The sequence below is a fragment of the Bos taurus genome, chromosome 21 (genome assembly GCF_002263795.3).
Source record: "Bos taurus isolate L1 Dominette 01449 registration number 42190680 breed Hereford chromosome 21, ARS-UCD2.0, whole genome shotgun sequence".
In the NCBI taxonomy this organism is placed as follows: domain Eukaryota; kingdom Metazoa; phylum Chordata; class Mammalia; order Artiodactyla; family Bovidae; genus Bos; species Bos taurus.
The window spans coordinates 25,267,447-25,288,385 of NC_037348.1; the positions used below are offsets into that span (position 1 = coordinate 25,267,447).

The 20,939-nt window shown below is 52.7% G+C and overlaps 1 protein-coding gene across 5 annotated transcripts in view; it reads right to left on the reverse strand.

Annotated features, from left to right (window-relative positions):
- Nucleotides 1-20,939, reverse strand: part of RASGRF1 (Ras protein specific guanine nucleotide releasing factor 1) — a 102,278-nt gene that overhangs the window by 28,167 nt on the left and 53,172 nt on the right. For all 5 annotated transcript variants that reach the window (XR_009492044.1, XM_024981793.2, NM_001191457.1 and 2 more), the window contains exons 9-19: nucleotides 19,943-20,061; nucleotides 18,095-18,255; nucleotides 15,109-15,172; nucleotides 12,618-12,754; nucleotides 11,783-11,865; nucleotides 8,047-8,295; nucleotides 6,639-7,012; nucleotides 5,161-5,286; nucleotides 2,764-2,934; nucleotides 2,189-2,295; nucleotides 1,658-1,770 (exon numbers count right to left, since the gene is read on the reverse strand). Coding sequence is in view for 4 of the 5 variants with exons in the window: in XM_024981793.2 (XP_024837561.1) it covers nucleotides 1,658-1,770; nucleotides 2,189-2,295; nucleotides 2,764-2,934; nucleotides 5,161-5,286; nucleotides 6,639-7,012; nucleotides 8,047-8,295; nucleotides 11,783-11,865; nucleotides 12,618-12,754; nucleotides 15,109-15,172; nucleotides 18,095-18,255; nucleotides 19,943-20,061 (1,704 nt within the window). In the remaining variant the exon portion in view is untranslated. The remainder of the gene's footprint in view (nucleotides 1-1,657; nucleotides 1,771-2,188; nucleotides 2,296-2,763; nucleotides 2,935-5,160; nucleotides 5,287-6,638; nucleotides 7,013-8,046; nucleotides 8,296-11,782; nucleotides 11,866-12,617; nucleotides 12,755-15,108; nucleotides 15,173-18,094; nucleotides 18,256-19,942; nucleotides 20,062-20,939) is intronic.

Genomic DNA, 20,939 nt, shown 5'->3' on the forward strand with positions numbered 1-20,939 from the left:
AGCCACCCACACTCTTCCTCCAAGGAAGCAGACCCACAACTAGGGCTCTCTCGGTCCACCATCCACACCAGGGCCCGCTTGATTCCCTGCATCCAGCAGCAGTCCGAACAAGCTCCCTGTCCAAGGGTCACTTGACCTGACTTGACCCATAGGCCTAAGGTCCTGGCACAGTCCTGCACGTCTCCTGGGACGAGGAGGAAGGGCATGGAGGACCTGGGAGCTGATTGTGTGTGCGCACGTGTGTCTAGGCAGTGGGTACGGCAGGGAGGGTGGTCTGGAAGCGATGCTAGGATGTGGAGCCTGCAGGAATTATGGGCCTGTAGCCCAGGCCTCAGGAAAGCAAATTGGATGATCTGGCTGGAGGAAGCCTGGAGACTGGGTTGTCGGCCAGAAAGTGGATGCAAGTCTGGGTCAGAGTCTGTGACCACGGGGCAGGGAGGGAAAGCTGAAGCCGGACAGGAAGTGAGGTTGGGAGGCCTGACCCTGAGTCCAGGCACCTGGGCAGGGCCAGAGGGCAGCCTGAGTCAGCAGGGGTGAGCAGTGGGTAGACCAGGGCCTGCATCTGACACCCCTGAGACCTGCAGAGGTGATCTCACCGCAGCCTCACCACAGCCCTGGAAGTAGGTGTTGTTCACCCATTTTACAGAGGAGGAAAAACAAAGTTCACAGACAGGACTTGCCTGAGGTCACAAAGCGCATCACTCAGCCAGCAGGGCGCTTGGATATGTGCCGCCTGACCTCTGGCCTCTGCCAGGAGAGGCCCAGTCTGGCACAGGAGGAAAAAGGTTAGATTTGGGGACAATTTAATTCAATTCGACCATATTCCCTGGAGCACCTGGAGACAGGCTCGCCAGTGCAATTGGACAAAGCCCTCTTCCATGACAGTAATGATCTTTTTAAAAAAATTTGTATTTTAGATTATTTTTTATTTTAAAATTTTTATCGGATACAGTTGTGTTACTTTCTACTGTACAGCAAAGTGAATCTGCTATATGCATACATATATCCCCCTTTTTTTGGATTTACTTCCCATTTAGTGGAATCCAGAATGTTCTTTAAGCTGCCCCCTGTGGAGGCATCAGCTCCCTGTGGCTCGTGTGACTCAGGAACTAGAGTTTAAATTGTATTTAATCTTAAATACTTATTTTTATTTATTTGGCTGTGCCAGGTCTTAGTTGAGGCACGTGGGATCTTTAGTTTTGGCATGTGGGATCTTGTTCCCCAACGAGGGATCGAACTTGGGCCCCCTGCATTGGCCAAGCCCCCAGTCTTAGCCACTGGACCACCATGGAAGTCCCTATTTAATTAATTTAGATTTAACACCCATACGTCACTAGTGGCTATCACACAGGTTGGCGTGGAGTAAATGGGTATCAGCAGTGGGTGTGGATGGGGAAGCAGGCACCCTTTTTGTCTCCAGGTCTGAGGTGGGCAGGTGGAGGGAAGGACACACATGAGCAAGCCACTCCAGATCCCGGTTGCAGGGGTGCTGACCAGCCCCCAGGCTGCCCAGGGCTCCGAGATCCTCCCAGAGCAACCGCCTGAGGCGGTCCTCTGGTCTGGGGAGGGCCCTCCTCCCCCTTGCCCCCTGCCTCTGGCTGGCCGTCCGCAGGCAGAGGGCAGGGCCCCTGTCCAGCAGGCCTTCCCCAGCCCCCACCTGATGATGTTGGCCGCAGCCTTCCGCTCCTGGGTCAGGAGCTCTGGGTCATGCATGACCTCCTCCAGGAAGCTGATGACCTTGCATTTGAGCTCGTCATTGGTCTCAAAGTCCTGCAGGGAAGACAGGAGGGCGGCTCTGGCTATTGTTCCAGCTGCCCTGAGGTGGTCCCTGCCTGGCCAGGGCAGGAAGATGCAGACTCTGCCCACTCAGGCTTCCTGCCTCATCTCCCTCTTCCTCAGCTGCCTGCCAGGCACCAGTGGAGCCGACTGACCTGGAGGTAAAAGGTGCTGCAAGGTCAAGGAGCATCCCTTGATTGCTGCAGCCCTAGGCCAGGCCCTGGGAGGTAGCCTTGATGTAGACAGAGATGGAGAGCAGAGGCCCCTTGTCCCCTGGAATGTCCTAGGTCCCCTTGCAGGGGATCTGAGCAGGCCCTCCTGAGAATATCAGGGCAGCTGTTTCCTGGGTCAGTGATCTTGGGTCCCCAGCAGCTCACCTGGATTGTGGGGCGTCCCTGGGGGTCCCACCTACCTGAGAATGCTTGGACACCCAGTGTCGGAGCACGTTCAGGACGCGGTTGGTGGCTGCTCTGCGAATCACAAATTCCTTGTCTCCGTTCCTCTGGTCGGGGGGAAAGCCTGGCACGCAGGTGACAGAGAGGGGAGAGGGTAGTGAGGATAAAAAACCCCAGATCTGGGGGAGCCGGGGGAAGGACGGGGGTGCTCTGGGTGGGGGATGAGAAAATATCTGACAACCAGCCCAGGTTCTGACCAAGGAGTCCGGATGGCTCAACTTCCTGTGGACACAGTCCTCACAGGCCCGCTTCTCCCGGACCTCTGCAGCTTTCAGGGGCCGCTGGAGGATTCTGGTGGCCTCTACTCCACCATGAAAGTGGGAGGCAGAGCAGGTGGCCGAGCATCCGTCAGGCAGTGGGCTTGACTCCAAGCAGAGGTTTGCCAAGTTGCAGAGAGGGTGGGTGGGGATAAAGGGGCCCCCAGGCAGGAGGCTCAGCCCTGTCAGGGCCTGGGGCAGCAGGCACTCCATATCAGAAGGGGGACAAGCCCCTGGGGTGGTGCTGTCATCAAGGTGGTGAGCCAACTCTGTACCTGCACTGGCCAAGGACATCCTCCGGTACTTCTCCTTGTTTGGGGTTCCCTCGTTGGCACCCGCAGTTGCTATCGCGAAGGCAGAGGCTGCTGATAGGGCGCTGCGGTTACTATCCAGCTCGCGACAGGAGGTCATGACCACTCCATTATTGTAGGAGAAGAGGGGGAACTCTGTGGGGAGCAGGGGATCAAGCCTGAGACTTCGCTGGTCCAGCCTCAGCTCAGGAAACCATGGGTCTCAAGGCTAGAAAGGGTCTCTGGACAGGCAGGCTGTGTTCACTGCAACCAGGGCTGGGCAGGCGGCGGGCATGGGGTCTGGTCTCCTGCTGCAGTCCCCAGGGAGGGACACACCCATGCCACCCTGTGTCACCCCAAGGCTGCCTCAGGGCAGAGAAAGCCCCTGTCTGCCTCCTTCTGCTTCTCCTGCTGAGAAGGTCCCAGAAGCCCTCCTGCTTTTGGAGAAAGTCCAGCCACCCTTTGCATCTCTTTGCAGCCTCAAACCTTTTACCTTGTAGGCCCAGCTGGGCCCAGCACTACTCAGGGACAGCCTCATGTATTTTCTCATCCTTTCCGTCTATTTGGAATGAACACATAACCTGTGCAGAGTCTGACGTGGATAACTCACACTGACAGGCTCCCTGGCATCATGGTGGGGGTGGAAAGAGCACCGCAGTCCAAATCCTCACCCCACTTACTAGCTGTGTGGCCTTGGGCAAATTACCCAACCTTTCTAAGTCTCTGTAATCTTGGGATAATACCTGCTTCAAAAGGTGGATAAGATTAAAGGAGTTAACACAGATGAAAGTATTTAGTATTGTGTGAAAAGATATATATATATATATGAAAAGATATTTATATAAGTGAAAAGATATATAAATATGTGAAAAAATATATATATGCCCATGGACTTCCCTGGTGGCTCAGTGGTAAAAAATCTGCCTGCCAATGCAGGAGACGCAAGTTTGATCCCTGGGTCAGGAAGATGTCATGGAGGAGGAAATTGCCTGGGAAATCCCAGGGACAGAGGAGCCCAGTGGGCTACAGTCCATGGGTTGCAAAGAGTCGGGCAAGACTTAGTGACTGAACAACAACACATATATGCCATGGAATATCAATGTAATTAACAATCATTATTTTTTTTAGCAGTAATATTAGTAGAATCTCACTCCAGAAACCTTTAGCTTCTTCTTGGAGAAATCTCTGGCGAGCAATCCATTCTTAGGACAAAGTACTAGTTCTTATGCATTGAGGAGCAAATGATTGATTTTAAAACTCAAGGCTTATTTCTGGAACTTGGCTATCTGTGAGTTCTGCTTCTGTGTGATGTCCTGGCAGTCTCTCTCTGCTGGTGGGTGACCCTGTGACATACTGGGTCTCCTGAAAAATTGGGGAGTTTGGGGTTCAGGCTGTGCTTTACATGTGCGAGCAGGGGCTCGAGGAGACAGCTGGAGACACAAGGGGCTTCTTTGAGCTCATGCCTCACCTCTGGGTTCCTCAGAGCACCCCCCCTCCCCCACCCCTCATGTGTGGGGAGGTGCTTTAAGGGAACCAGAGACCCAGACGGCCCCCTGAGAGCCCTCCTGGATCTTGAGTCTGAGACTTGGGCCCGGCATCATCACAACCTCCCAGAGACTCTTCCCTTAGATGAAAAACAGGAAGGACCTGGCCCCGTTGCCAGGTGTCACATGATTAAAGAGCCAACACAGAGCCTGACATGTAGCAGCAGCTCAAGAAACACCTTCTGGGTCTTCCCTGGTGGTCCAGTTGGTTAGGACTTCACCGTCCAGTCCAGGGGGTGCTGTTTTGATCCTTGGTCAGACAGCTAAGATCCCACATGCCTCAGGGCCAAAAAAACCAAAACATAGAAGATACATTGCAACAAATTCAATGAGGGAGTGAGTGAGAGTTGCTCAGTCCTGTCTGACTCTTTACGACCCCGTGGACTGCAACCTGTCAGGCTCCTCTGTCCATGGAATTCTCTCTAGGCGAGAATACTGGAGGGGGTAGCCATTCCCTTCTCCAGGGGATCTTCCTGACCCAGGGATTGAACCCAGGTCTCTTGCATTGCAGGAGGATTCTTTACCATCTTGAGTCACCAGAGAAACCAGGATCTTCCATAAATGAAGCCAAAAGACAGGCCTTCCTGCCCACCTGCGTGGGGTGGGTTACACAGCCTTGTCTGAGGTCGGTGGAGGGACTGCCGAGAGGAAGAGCACGATTTCCCAGCCAGCGCTGCAGCCCCCAGAGTCGCTCAGCCAGGTTCCTGCACTGGAGTCGCTCATAAAACACAAGGCGTGACACCCACTGGTCTCCCTCAGCCTCACCTGCCGCCCTCCCCAACCTGCATCTCACACAACATCTGGAATCTATTTGCAGTTCTGGGTTGGTGAGCTGTACCTGAGGAGTTTTTGCTTTTGACCGATTTTGGTGTCGTTGGAGATTTGGTGGGGGATGTCTCAGTGTCACCATCGTCACTCTGGTTTTGATCATTGTCTGACTCTTCCCTCATGGAGACTTCTGAGCCTAGAAGGAAAGAAGGAAGCAATTTGATATTTCTCAAATAATCACTGGCTTTTTCAAAAAGATTTTAATATTTTTGGCCTCACCATGTGGCACTCGAGGTCCTTGTTTCCCAACCAGGGATCAAAACCAGGTCCTCTGCATTGGAAGCACAGAGTCTTAATCCCCGGACCTCTACCCCTAGTCATTTTATTTTCAGCTAAAGTCCATGCTTTATTCAGATTTCTTTAGTTTCTACCCAATGTCCTCTTTGTATTCTAGGATTCCACCTCGGAAACGAAATGACATTTACTTGCCGTTTCCTGGCTAGGATTCTGCCCTTTGCTCCTGCAGGATGGCCTCTGGGGCTCTCTGGTAGGCTGTCACTTTGGTAATTGACTTTCAGCTATGTGCATCCCGTTTACTGCACGTGCCACAGTAAATGTCACCTGGTATGGAGGTCCTGGGGGCTTCACCCCTTCCCAGCCATGCCCTTTGTTGGAGATTCCCCTGTCTTCCCCCTTCTCAACTCAGAGGAGAGAAATTCCAACCATCTTAAGTTTTTTCCCAAGGCTTGCTCCTTGAAGGCTGGGGCTTCTGCCCAGCCCAGGGTTGAGTATGTCTGCGTGTGTGCGTGTGCATGCATATGTATGCTAACCACTGCAAGGCTGGTGTCACGCAGGATTTGGGCTGACCTAACCCCAGACAGAGCCAGACAACCCTCCAAGGGACACCGTCCTGGAATGGTCGGGTTTCTGAGAGCAGGGAAGGCCCAGCTGGGCCACCATCACCTGTAGCCGTCGTCTCCACACCCAGCGTCGCAGGTGTGCTGTGCTTCACGCTGTTCCCTGAACACATGACACCCTTCCTCGCCCCTTAGTCTCGCCCACTCCATTCCGCTGGTCTAGAATGTTCTCCCTTCCTCTATATGTGATACATCTAGATCTGACAGGCCCTCCAGGAAGCCTTCTCTGACTCTCCCCAGGGTCTCTTGAGCATCCCTCCAACACAACACATATCAGGAGTCCTGTTTCCGTGTCTAGCCCTGCTTCTCAGCCACACTGTGAATCCTGGGGGCAGGAGCTAGGTCTGCTGCCCTCTTCTCTCACAGGCCCTGACCGAGGCCCGGCCCAGGGCATGTCTGCTGCAGAGGTGGACAGATACAAGGATGCAGGAGGAAGCGGTTACCAGGGCAATGGGACACCTGACGATGGGGGGAACAGTCAGCCACCTTCCTGGGTGTCTCTGCCTGCCTCTCCCCCACCCAGCCTCTGCATGGTCACCGTAATCTGGCTGGACCCCCTCAGCCTACCCCTCCTGCCCCTAGGGAGCCTGGTGGGGCTGGCCAGCACTGCCTTGGCTGGGCATCCACTCACTCTGCTTGCTGAGGGCAGAGGGCTCTTCGGATTTCTCGGTGGCAGTGTCACCCTCGTCTGGGATCTTGTTGGCAAAGCTGCTGGACACGTAGAGCTTGCTGGTGTCCAGTGTGGCTTTGCCAAAGGGCGACATGGCCGAGTACATGCTGGTGTAGCCGTTGGAGCTGCAGCTGAGCGCGGCCAGGTCCAGGGCCTTGCCGCCTGTGATGATGGGGATGTTCAGGGAGAGCTTCCGCCGGCGGCTGGGTGATGACGTCTTGGTGATGGACAGGGGTGGCGGCGAGGAGAACTTGCGGGTGGCACGTGGGGACTTGGGTGGGTCCCCGTACAGGAGCTTGTTGTTCTGGCCACTGGCAAACAAGAGCTCCAGTGACCTGCGGGGGTGGGGTGGGGTGGGGAATGAAAACAGACGGTCAGCTCAGTGGAGCCTGACTGCCTGCCCAGGCCGTGGGAGTCCGCTGTCTCTGGTGGGGCTCAACAGGGCAGTGGTGGCTCCTTCATCTTCATGATCCTTGATCCTGGGTGGGTCCTCTGAGCAGGAAGGTCTGACAGGAGGCCACGCCAGAGGGGCCATGTGGTTCAATGGCCAGTGGCCAGGTTTCCGTGGGCCCAAGTGTCCTGCTCTGGGGGTGGGGCATGGGCTTTGGTGGGGCAGCGGGTCTGCCTGAAGCTCCCTCTTCATCTCCCTCTGGTCAGTAGCAGCAGCTGATCTGACATCCTGTCTATCCCCCTGACCTGTAGGCTTCTAAGAAAGCTCCCTTTGTCCCCCGCACGGGCCTGGTGTCACCTACACGCTTTGACCTCACCCAGGTCCACACAGTTTATGGACAAGGAAGCTGGGGCTCAGAGACAGGAAATGACTCCTCTGATGTCTCCTGACTCTAAACCCAGTGTCCTTTCCATCCACTTGGGTGCTTGCCCTCTAAAGGTGGAACCACCCCAAGTGTGCAAAAAGGGGCTACGGCCTCTCTTTACAGCAAGATGCTGTAGGTCTAAGCAGAAAAGGGATAAGATTCTGCCTCTCTCGGACTTTCCTCCCACCCTCCCGCCTTCTTTCCTTGAGTCCACACTTTGTTTTTTTTTCCTTTCTTCAGTGGGGAAGGTGGGGAGAAGGGTGGGCCCTAGGGTTTAAGGAGGTGGCCAAGGGGTGAGGTTAGGGAGGATTCAACATGGTGACCCCCAAACTCTACCCCACCCCTGGAGCTCAGAGGCAGGAGGAGAAAGCTGGGGCCGAGCAGCAGTGTGCATGTCTTTGCAGAGGGCAGGCTCATTCCTGTGACAGTGCTCACATCCGCCCCTCAGGTTCCAGCCTGAGGCTGAGCTCAGTTTCCCTCCGGGGCCCAGGAGGTCTATGGATCAGCCTGAGGTGGGGGCGGGTCAGGTGAGGGGTGCGGAGGAGCCTGCCCACCTGGCGGGGATGGCACTGATGGGCTTCCTGTAGATGGTGATGAGCTTGTCTAGGACCACAACAGCAGTGGTGAAGACGCGGTAAGAGTGCAGGAAGGTGTTGAGGAAGTCGATGCTCAGGAAGCGCAGATCGGTCAGTCGCTCCAGTAGCCGCTCCACGCTGGCGTACCGGATCTGCAGCACTTTGCAGGAGTTCATGGTTTTGCTGAAGCGAATGTCCACGTCGTCGCAATACAAGGAAGCGTCGGACCTGAGGAGGGAGGGATGGAGGAGGGATTTGGGTCTGAAGGTGCCTGAGTCCATGGCTATCTCCCCAGCCAGGCCGCACACTCCCTGAGGGCTGGACCATGGCCCACCCATCACTGTCTCCCCAACACACCAATAATCAAGGATGCAGTGGCTTATGATGGGAACAAGGAAAGCTTTGGAAGACTGAAGTTGTGAAAGAATGGGCTACAACTTCTTTTTCCCAATCATGCCTGATGACCTGACATTATAAAACTCCTAGAAGCACTAGATAAAATATAACAAACTTAAAAATAATATACTGTTTGCACTTCCCTGGTGGTCCAGTGGTTAAGGATCTGCGTGCCAATGCAGGGGGACACGGGTTTGATCCCTGGTCCAGGAAGATCCCCCATGCCATGGGGCAACTAAGCCTGTGTACCACAACTGCTGACCCCACGAGTACCTAGAATCTGTGCTTTGCAACAAGAGAAGCCATCGCAATGAGATGCCTGCACACCACAACTAGAGAGTAGCCCCTGCTCGCTGCAACTAGAAAAAGCTGGAGTGCAGTAGTGAAGGCCCAGTGTTCAGTTTAGTTTAGTCACTCAGTCGTGTCCGACTCTTTGCAACCCCACGAACTGCAGCACGTCAGGCCTCCCTGTCCATCACCAACTCCCGGAGTCCACCCAAACCCATGTCCATTGAGTCAGTGATGAAATACAACCATCTCATCCTCTGTCGTCCCCTTCTCCTCCTGCCCTCAATCTTTTCCAGCATCAGGGTCTTTTCAAATGAGTCAGCTCTTTGCATCAGGTGGCCACAGTATTGGAGTTTCAGCTTCAACATCAGTCCTACCAATGAATATACAGGACTGATCTCCTTTAGGATGGACTGGTTGGATCTCCTTGCAGTCCAAGGGACTCTCAAGAGTCTTCTCCAACACCACAGTTCAAAAGCATCAATTCTTTGGTGCTCAGCTTTCTTTATAGTCCAACTCTCACATCCATACGTGACCACTGGAAAAACCATAGCCTTGACTAGATGGACCTTTGTTGACAAAATAATGTCTCTGCTTTTTAATATGCTGTCTAGGTTGGTCATAGGACCACCTGATCTGCCTCTTGAGAAATCTGTATGCAGGTCAGGAAGCAACAGTTAGAACTGGACATGGAACAACAGACTGGTTCCAAATAGGAAAAGGAGTATGTCAAGGCTGTATATTGTCACCCTGCTTATTTAACTTCTATGCAGAGTACATCATGAGAAACGCTGGGCTGGAAGAAGTACAAGCTGGAATCGAGATTGCCGGGAGAAATATCAATAACCTCAGATATGCAGATGACACCACCCTTATGGCAGAAAGTGAAGAAGAACTACAGAGCCTCTTGATGAAAGTGAAAGAGGAGAGTGAAAAAGTTGGGTTAAAGCTCAGCATTCAGAAAACCAAGATCATGGCATCTGGTCCCATCACTTCATGGCAAATAGATGGGGAAACAGTGGAAACAGTGGCTGACTTAATTTTTCTGGGCTCCAAAATCACTGCAGATGGAGATTGCAGCCATGAAATTAAAAGACACTTACTCCTTGGAAGGCCCAGTGTAGCCAAAACTAAATATAAATAAATAAATTAATGAATAATGTGCTGCCGAGTTCACAAGTTATGAAGAAAATCTGTTCACAAAGCATATTTGGAACCGGATATTCAGAGCAACATTATTCATAATTGTGGAAAAGTGGAAACAACCCAAATGTCCATCAACTGATGAAAGGATACACAGAATGTGGTTTGTCCATACAATGGAATATTATTCAGCCATAAAAAGGAATGAAATGCTGATATACACTGCAACACGGATGACTTCTGAAAACATGGCAGGTGAAAGAACCCTGTCACAAAGTCCACGTGTTGCAAGATTTCATTTCTATGAACTTTCCAGAACGGCCAAATCTACAGACACAGAAAGTAGGTTAGTGGTTGCCAGGGGATAGAAACAGGGGGGAACTGGAATGACTACTAATACACATGGGGTTTCTTTTGGGGGTGATGGGAATATTCTGGAATTAGCGGTGATGGTAGCGTGACACTGTGAATACACTGAAACCCACTGGGGTGGGGAGAACTCCTCATAAAGTCACCCAGATGCTTAGAACACCTGGTGTACACCACACTGCCTCGGCTAGCCCCCAGCTGCTGGCACGCTCGCTTCATCAGGCCTGCCATGGAAACTGGGTATGTGGGGGGCCCTTTCACACACTTGCTCCACAGTGGTCTGCAGTTCCCCAGAGTGTGTACTTCAACAGGCAAAGAGGCAGTGGGTCCCCGATGTTTGCTTTGGACAGGACAATGTCCCCGGGGTGGGTCAGCTGGCTCCTGGTGTCTGTAAGGGGGACAGAGCAGGCTGGGGATTCAGAGGTTCAGATGGAGGTGAGAGGGCCAGCAGGCCACCCGTGGTGGGGCGAGCCATGCGGGGGTCAGGTGAGCAGACGCTGGAGGATAAGCAGGCCTGGTGCACGTCAGGGCTGCACTGCCCACCGGGCTCAGGAAGCTGAGTTCAGCAGGAGGACACCCCCTCGTCCCTCCTCCCTGGGGTGCTCAAACCAAATTAAAAATAGCCATTTAAAAAATAGGGAACTTGATGTATGGCAGAAGCCAACACAATATGGTGAAGCAATTTTCCTTCAATTAAAAAATAAAGAAGTTTGGGGAAAAATTAAAATGACAAAAAAATAATGACTTCCTTGGTGGTCCTGTGGCTAAGACTCTTCACTTCCAATGCAGGGGGCCTGGGTTCAATCCCTAATCAGGGAACTAGATTCCACATGCCACAAGTAAGACCCGGTGCAGCCAAATAAACAAAAAATAATTAAAGAAAAAAGCCATCTCCTAAAAAAAAACAAAAAAAGAATGCATAAAGTGTAATTCCTGATATTCTATTTCAAACAGCCTAATTGAATGTGAGAGTTGGACTATAAAGAAGGCTGAGTACGAAAGAATTAATATTTTTGAACTGTGGTGCTAGAGAAGACTCTTGAGAGTCCCTTGGACTGCAAGGAGATCAAACCAGTCAATCAGAAAGGAAATCAACCCTAAATATTCATTGGAAGGACTGATGCTGAAGCTGCAATACTTTGGCCAAGTGATGTGAAGAACCGACTCATTAGAAAAGACCCTGATGCTGGGAAGGATTGAAGGCAGGAGGAGAAGAGGGTTGACAGAGGATCAGATAGTTGGATGGCATTGCCAACACGAGTTTGAGCAAACTTGGGGAGATGGTGAAGGACAGGGAAGCCTGGTGTGCTGCGGTCCATAAGGGTCGCAAAGAGTCGGATGACTGAACAATACAAAAATACACATTTTCAAGACAAAAACAACTACAAAAACTAGACCAAAGCCATCAACCAAATAGATATAAACTCAGAACAAATACATGCCTAGAGCCCCCTGAGGTCACCGTGTGACCTTTGGTCTCTGGAGCTCGGCCCAGACCACGTGGGGCTTGGGCACTTACTTGATCATCTGTGGCACTGTGACCTTGGAGTTCTCCTCAAAGGCGTTCATCATCAGCCCGTTGCACCGGATGTTATCCACACACTGGAGTCAGAGAGAGGACTCCCGGTCAGAGCCTCAGTCTCCGTGCTGAGACCCAGGCCTGGCAGGGGCTCTGCTCAGCGAGGGTTCACATGCCCCCACCTGACACAGGGTCGGAGGGCACCATCCAGGCAAGGGCAAGGTCAACACAGAACATCCTGTGGATTCTGGCCAGAAGTCAAGTCCCCAGCTCAGTGACCTTTTGGGACTTTACTTGACCTACTTGGGCCTTAGTCTCCCTATCTATAAAATGGGTATAATGATTCCTACACCCACTCCCCTGGCCTGGGGTGTTTATGAAAGTGAAAGTGTCTCACTCTGGCCATTCTCGGGGTGACCTCTGAGGTCCAACTTCAAGGATAGGATCAGATCACAGTGATCTGGGTTCTCTCTCCCTGAAGGCCAGCTCAGTGGGGCCTCCAGCCTCCTCTGTCCTCTGTCCACTGCAGGGCTAATGTGTAGGTTCCAGGCCTCGTACCAGAGATGTGAATGTAATAAATTCAGGGGACCACAGGGAGCCCAGGAACCTGGGGTCTCAAACCAGCCCTATGGATGTTCTGGATGCAAGGGGCCCCCTGACCGACAGGAGGCCTAGGGGCCTCGGGGGAGTAGACAGCTAGCAGGGCTCAGCCTTGGATGGGGCTGTTCCTGTTGATACCTGTGTCTTTCCCATTAGGACCCTGAAGCTGCCCCTTCCTCCAGCAGGCATGAAAGAAGGGGACCACCTGCCCTCAGGGAGAGGTGATACCGCTCACCTGGCTGATGTCACTAGTCCATGCCGCCTTCTCCTGTCTGGACGAGGCCACGAGGATGACCGTGAAGGGTGGTGAATCCTTTGGCTCCACCCCGATCTTGAAATCCAAGTGGTCTACATCTTGGCCGGACCCTTTGGCTTCCAGTTGCAAAACACGGAGTTAGCAGGATGAGTGCGGGCCTTTTTTGAGTTGGAAAACAACTGCATGATGCCTGCCTCACCTGGTGGTGAAGGCATGGCATCGCTAGGGCATCGGGCCTCTTGCCAGCTTCAGAACTATATTTTTGTCTTTTCTGGATTCATGCCTTGGTGTATTTTAATTTTTTCCCAAACTTCAAGCTTTTTATTTTGTATTGGAGTATAGACGATGAACAATATTGTGGTAGTTTCAGGTGAATAGCAAAGGGACTCAGCCATCCATATACACATATCCATTCTCCCTCAAACTCCCCTCCCATCCAGGCTGCCACTAACATTGAGCAGAGTTCCCTGTGCTATACAGGAAGTCCTTGTTGGTTATTCATTTTAAATATAACAGTGTGTACAAGACCTTCCCAAAGTCCATAACAATCCTGTTCCTCCCAGAAACCGTAAGTTCATATTCTAAGTCAGAACTTTTTGTTCTTTTTTAAGGTGAGGAATCCCCATTTCAAAGATGGTAAGACTGAGGCCTAGAGTACAGAGTAGCTTCCAGCCAATAGGGACAGCTCTGATTCCGTATCAGAATAGCTTTTAGGATTCCCCAGTTGACCCTGCTCTCCTAACCCCAGTGAGGGGCTGAGGTCCCTAGGGAGGATTTTCGTAAGACACTCCCACCCCCATGCTGGGCAGGGGTTAAGCCAGGCCCTTCTGCTCTGCATCCTGGGCTTCCCTTGTGGCTCAGCTGGTAAAGAATCTGTCTGCAAAGCGGGAGACCTGGGTTCCATCCCTGGGTTAGGAAGATCCCCTGGAGAAGGGAAAGGCTACCCACTCCAGTATTCTGGCCTGGAGAATTCCATGGACTGTATAGTCCATGGGGTCGCAAAGAGTTGGACACGACTGAGTGATTTTCACTTCACTTCACTTTCTGCTCTGCCAAGGTGATCCAGGGGCCAGGTGGAGAACCTTAGATCTTGAGTTGTTAGGGACTGGCCTGGACATTTATCTCAGCTGAGAGGTCCCCAAAGCCAAAGTAAATCCTGGGTATTTTTATTTCTGCTCTTAACCTGTAGGGCCCTTGAGCTCTCTTTATTTGGAAAGACTAAGATCATAGTTCAGGGACTCCTTCCAATGCCTCCGCATTCACTGGTCTGAGTGTTGCGGAGGGCCTGCTACAGCTCTGGGCTCTACTTGCCATTCATGTGGTGACCCGGGGATGCGATGGTTTCAGCTGCTCGCAAGTGGGGTGTCTGCATGTCGAGTGGGGGTGCTTGGGGCTGTGTCTCTACCTTTCCTGGACTTGGGGACTGAAGTTTCCACAGGGGTCTGGACCGGCTATGGCCAAGACTGAAGATGATCATGCTGGTAAGAGCCTCGGGTGAACTGCTACAGGTTTATTCTTGCCTTGCGGGGCTGCTTGGCTCCCCTGGGTGGAGGGTCATGAAGGGTGCAGAGCTCAGCTCCATGGAGCTGACCAGGGCATGCGTGTGTATGTGTGTGGATGAGGCTCCCAGCTCTCAGCAAACCCTGAGCCGAGACCAAGCGGGGACTAGAATCTGAGGTCCTCAGACACAGACCCCACCATGGAGCCCTGATCTAGAGAAGGGCAGAAATGGCCCATCCAGCTGGTGTACTCCCAGGGCAGGGATCCGGAGCCTCGTTGGGGAGTCATGAAGCAGGGAGACGAGGAGCAACTTGGGTCCAATTGAGAGAAAGCAGTGACCCCACCCCTTAACCCCAAATAACAGGCCCATCCCCCAATTCTGATTCTCCAGGAGACGGAAATCCACAGACAGCCCCATGCCAAGGCTTTCCAGGCACTTGGGCCCCCCGTACCTGGCCCTTCTGGTGTGCTGAGGTCCCCCTCACATGCTCCCTTCTCCCTGAGTCTTGTTTCCTGTCCTGGGTCCTGGTCTGTCCAGCCTCACTGCAGGGGATGGTCCCCTACGCTCCCTCTGGTGGGAGCACGTGTGTCCCTGAATACCCAACCTGTTTGCACTGGAGGACAGAGCTGGGCCTGGCACCTCCCTGGCATCTTCCTGGCTGTCCAGTGAGTAACAGTGCATGCAGCATATGGATGCATTAATGAGGGGTGCTCTCTGACCTGCGGGACCCCCAAACCCAAGGGCACTGAGTCCAGGGACCCAAGGAGCTTGGAAGGAACCAGGAAGAGGGTGGAGGTGGTCACCCACTGGGCCAGGGAGCTCCTTCTCCAAAGACCCAGACCGGCCCCTCCAGATCCAGGACAATGACCTCCGAACTCCTCTCCTCCCAAAGCCTGGGCTCCAGGTCTCGGAGTGAGAGCATGTGATTTGTGTGAGGGCACACTGGCCTGCAGGCGGCCTCGCACTCACCTTCTTCCTCCGTGCTCTCCGGTTCCTCCAGCAAGGTGCAGTCAATGAGGGATATGACTCCGTTCTGAAAAAGAGTGGGGCTACCTTGAACTGGTGGGGGGAGATGCTCTAGGTTCGGAGTTCCAGAATGTCAGTGCGAGGAGGGACTCTAAAAGTGACAGCCACGCACGTGTATGTGCACATCATAGCCAAGTGGGTATTCTGGTTTTTAAGTTGAAGAATTTTATCTTCATATAAGGAGCCCAGGGACTTCTCTGGTGGTCCAGTGGTTAAGACTTCACCTTCCAATGCAGGGGGTATGGGTTCAATCCCTGGTCGGAGAGCTAAGATCCCACATGTCTCTTGGCCAAAAAACCAAAACACAGGTGGCGCTAGTGGTAAAGAACCCGCCTGCCAACGCAGGAGACCTAAGAGACACGGGTTCAAACCCTGGGTTGGGAAGATCCCTTGGAGAAGGAAGTGGCAACCCACTCCAGTATTCTTGCCTGGAGAATCCCCGAGAACAGGGGAACCTGGCAGGCTACAGTTCATGGGGTCATAAACAGTCGGACATAACTGAAGTGACTTAGCACACAACAGAAGCAATACTGTAACAAATTCAGTAAAGATTTAAAAAAATGGTCCACATAAAAAAAATCTTAAAAGAAAATTAAATATTAAAAAGAAGCCCAATGAAGTAGCTCAGTTGGGACTGGCTCAGAGATGCTGTCCCTGAAGAAGGCTAAAGGTTGGGCTGGGGATGGAGAGCTTGCATGTTTGCTTCTTGTCTCACAGCAGCTCCGAGGTATGACCTTGTAGCCCCAAGTCTGGAGAAGTTTGAAATCCCTCATCCTAGGCTAACAAAGGTCCATCTTGTCAAAACTATGGTTTTTCCAGTAGTCATGCAGGGATGTGAAAGTTGGACATGAAGAAGGCTGAGAGCCAAAGAACTGATGCTTTCAAACTGTGGTGCTGGAGAAGACTCTTGAGAGTCCCTTGGACAGCAAGGAGATCAAACAAGTTAATCCTAAAGGAAATCAACTCTGACTATTCGTTGGAAGGACATATGCTGAAGCTGAAGTTTCAATATTTTGGCCACCTGATGCGAACAGCCAACTCTTGGAAAAGACCCCGATGTTGGGAAAGACTGAGGGCAGGAGGCGAAGTGGGCAACAGAGGATGAGATGGTTGGATGGCATCACCAACTCAATGGACAGGAGTTTGAGCAAACTCTAGGAGATAGTGAAGGACAGGGAAGCCTGGTATGCTGCAGTCCATGGGGTTGCAAAGAATTAGACATTAGTGACTGAGTATACATGCAAACTGGGGCTTAGTAAGGCCACTCACGGCTAAGTAGCAGGGCTAGAATTTGAGTAGTGCTCAGATTCCACCTTTACCAGTATGCTAAGAGATGTTTAAAGCTCAAACAAATAAACAACCTCTCAAACCAAAATAAGATAAAATGAACAAACACAAAGGCATGCGCTTTCATATTGAAAAGCTGCCTTCAAGTCTCCGGTCCAAACCACCCCTACTGACTCCCACCTGCTGGAGGAACCATTCCTCCAGTCTGGACAGAGATCTTCCTAAAAGAAACTCCAGAGCTAATAAATAATGAATGCTTTCCTTGACCCACAATTTGGTTGAAACTGGAGTATTCCATGTTTGTAAATTAATTTCCCCCCGTGCAGCCGACCAACTAATTTGTCGACATGTTAACATAAGCAGTAGGTTCCCCGAAGCCATTGCTTGATCTATTAGCGCTGCAGGAGGCTATGGGCTAGGCGTCCAGGGTCTGGAAGAATGGTTTCCCTGATGTTCTACTTTAATTAAGGGCTCCTTCTGGCCCTCTCCAGGCCACAGCATGTTCAGACTTGAAATCTGCTGAAGCGAGCCTTCACGGGGATGAACACAGCTTGGGGAGGCTGTCGCTACAGAGGCAGGGGCATCACAGCTCCCAGAGCAGGTCTATGGGCACCTCCCTGCATCTGTGCATGCCTCTGGTGAGGACAGCCACCTTTATTTCAAAGCAGATAAGAAAGTGAGGTGCAGACCAGCATGGGAAGTGTCCCGGCTCACACAGTGTAAGAGACAGAAGTGGGATCAAATCCTGAGCTCTCAGCAGTGGGATAAGCCATGTGCCATGTTGGGGAGTGGTAGCTTCTGCCTGGGGTGCTGGCAGGGGGTGAGTGCCCAAAGGCGTTAGGAACGGGTGCTGTCCGAACTCCTTTTTGGTTGGAAATGAGAAAAAGGCTCTGGGTGCTGCTCTGCCTCAGCCAGATGTGACCATCCTCCACTGGCCCCTCACATACACCTACGGGACTTTTAAGGGCTTATCTGGGGACTTTTCTGGTAGTCCAGTGGTAAGAATCCTGCCTTCCAATGAAGGAGACACGGGTCCAATCCCCGGTCCAGGAAGATCGTACATGCTTCGGAGCAACAAAGCCCGTGCACCATAGCTACTAAGCCTGTGCTCTAGACCCCAGGACTCACAACTGCTGAGCCCATATGCTGCAATTACTTAAGCCTGTGGGCCCTGGAGTCTGTGTTCTGCAGCAAGAGAAGCCACTGCAATGAGAAGCCCAGGCACTGCAACAGAGAGCAGTCCCCACTTGCCAAAACTAAGAAAAGCCCATTCTCAACAACAAAGATCCAGCACAGTCAAAAATAAAGAAATTAAAAATAAATAAATAAAAATTTAAGAAAGAGCTTCTCTGAACCCCCTGGCTCCTCTGTCCCAGCTCCCAGCTGTGGGGGCGCCTTTGGGCATCTTCGAACTCACTTTCCCATTTCCCATGACTTCTACAGTAGAAAACCCATGAATGGTTCGCTCATTCCAAGCTTCCAGTTGGACCAGTCAGCGCGCGTGTGTGTGTGTGTGTACACTCGAGCATCTCTGACGTCCCTGCCCACTGTCTGGGCCCTGGTTGGGGTCGGTCAGGACTCCCAGGTCAGTGTAGTGTCCGATCTCCAGCCCCAGCAGCTCCCCAGCCCTGGCCATCCTTACCTTAGTCAGGTGAAGCTTTCCACCAGAGCCTCTGGTGCAGATGATCAGGTGCTTAGAAAACAGGAAGCACTGCCTCTCGCCCTCCTTCTTCAGGGAAAGGGACCCCAGGCGCCCCCTGGTGATCTTGCCCTTCTCGGACATGGGCACCTGGATGAGGGACCCTGCAGACGGAGGAGAGACCCTGAGTCCATCTCCCAGGACAACCTGTGCCTCTGAGCCAGCTTTGAAGCTGCATGTGGGTGGCGATGCCAGTGGCCATGGCAGTGGGACAAGGTGACCCTGGCTCCTGGTAGCAGACAGGTGACTCAGACACCCCCTCCAGCCCCTCCTTGGGGCCACATGGTGGGGTTCAGGGGGGGCGGGTGATAACGAGAGAAGCTCCATGCCAGAACTTTGACCCATCCAGCCAGGGCCAGGGCCTTAGAAAGCAAAGGAACCCTGAAGGACATGGCCCCTGGGGTGAGAATGCAGGACTAGGCTGGGGCCTGGGGGTGGCAGGAGACTGAAGAAGTGGGGAGCTGGCTATGGCCTAGAGAGATTGATAAGACACACTAAGTCCCTGCTGCCACATGCAGCCACTGTAGACATGACCAATTGATCACAGCGTGTTCTGCTGCAGAGTCCAATGCCACTTCCCCAGGAAGCCCTCCCTGATTCCCCCTAGTCCCACTCTGGGCCACCACTCTGCCTCCTGCCCACATTTATCACTGCACGGACCCTCTTTCCTGTATCCTGAGCCCCTTTCCCTTGCACATTCAGCTCTGGAGGGAGGGGCAGGTTCTCTGGGCATCCCTGGAGACCTGAGCTGGACTGGCATGAATAGGGCAGGCATCCATGGGCGTTGTGAGACAGAATAAATGAGAAAGGGCTTGTTGGGCTCCCTGTCTGATCTCCAGGTCCAGCCCATCCCCTCAGTTTGCGCACAGCACAGCTCAGGGGAGTGGGTCACAGGCTAGGCTGGCTCTGGGGTCAGCAGGTCCCGGGGTGGACCCAGGGGAAGGACACAGGGGCTCAGAACAAGCTCCCAGTAGAGGGGGTTCAGGCCAGGAGCAGCGGGGACCAGTGACAGCTGCTCAGGCCAGCCTTTCATGTAGTCAGAAACCTCCAGGACAAGATGGAAGGAAGGGAGGAAGGAAGGAAGGAAGGCTGAGGTCCATCCTGAGGCATCACCTCTGGGGCACAACAGCAGACACTGAATTTCCCACAGGCTGTCGAATCTGAACCAGCTGACCTTAAAGGCATTGTTGCTCTAACATCCCCAAGTTGGAAGTCAGTTCCTTGGGCCCCAGAGAGCTTCACCCACCCTTCTCAATAGGGCTGAGCCTCTCAACAGTGTCCCCAAGGTTAGCTGAAGCCTAAGAGTAAGGGGACCGCACCCAGAACCACTGTGATCACGGCCTCCCCAAGAGGCCAAGGAGGCCAAGCACAGGACAGAGGGACTGACCCTCGCCAACGCCACCTCGACACTGCAACTACTTGTGACTCACGGGGCCAGTCAGAGCCTGGCCTCATGCTCCACCCCGTATTCTCTCCCTCAAAGGACATGTCAGTGTTTACGATGGTATACAGTAGACAAACCAAGGCCATCTGGGAAGAATTGTGTTTACATCTGGAGACAAGGAAACTGTGAAAACTGACAATATCAGCATCTATATGTATAGACACCGCCGTCTACATATAGCTGTCACATTTCCCCCGGCAGGCCCGGAACATGCCGCAGTCATGCCGGCAGGCTTTAGCACGTGGCAGCTGAGCCAACTGATGGTGTTCCTGAATGTGGCCTGCCTCCCGCTGCCGGAGCCCACCTGGCCGGGGATGGATGGGGGATGCAGGGTACAGAGGCCATACCTTGTCTCACAAAGGTCTGGCTGGTGTCCAGGAGGATCTCACAGCCTTCAATGATCATGCGTTCAATGGCCAGGTTTTTCCGGATGTTCTCGGTCTCACTGACTTCATCGTGCATTATCCTGTGAGGATGAACAGTCAGAGACCAGCGGCCCCCACCTCCCAGGGAGGATGCAATGCTGGGTCTCTGGCTAGACCTGGGAAGACAGCCTGGATTCTCAGGTAGAATCTGTGATCACCAAAGGTGAGAGAGCCTACTTACACGGAGAGCCCGCTGTGTGTGTGCACTTTACAGGGCGGGCTCCTCTAATTTTCCAACAGCTCTGGGAGGCTGAGAAAGACGGTCTGACCCACATGGAAGAGAGACAGCAGAGCTGGGAGGAAGATGGGCTTATAGCAGACATCCTTTCTTCATTGCTTGCCTCTTACCCCACCACTGGTCTCATTTCCATCCAGAGAACAAACCAAGCTCTTTCCTGCCTCGGGGAAATGTGCTTGTTTCTCCCCTCTGCACGTTCTTTTAAAAAGATTAATTAAAATTTGAAATTGGAGTATGGTTGCTTTGCTGCTGCTAAGTCACTTCAGTCGTGTCCGACTCTGTGCGACCCCATAGACGGCAGCCCACCAGGCTCCCCCATCCCTGGGATTCTCCAGGCAAGAACACTGGAGTGGATTGCCATTTCCTTCTCCAATGCATGAAAGTGAAAAGTGAAAGTGAAGTCGATCAGTCGTGTCCAACTCTTCGTGACCCCATGGACTGCAGCCTACCAGGCTCCTCTGCCCGTGGGATTTTCCAGCCAAGAGTACTGGAGTGGGTTGCCATTGCCTTCTCCGACAGTCGCTTTAGCGATATAATAATCTGAATCAGCTATTTGTTGTTGTTGTTCAGTCGCTCAGTTGTATGCAACTCTTTGTGACCCCATGGACTGCAGAACACCAGGCTTCCCTGTCCTCCTCTACCTCCCAGAGTTTGCTTAAACTCATGTTCATCAAGTCGATG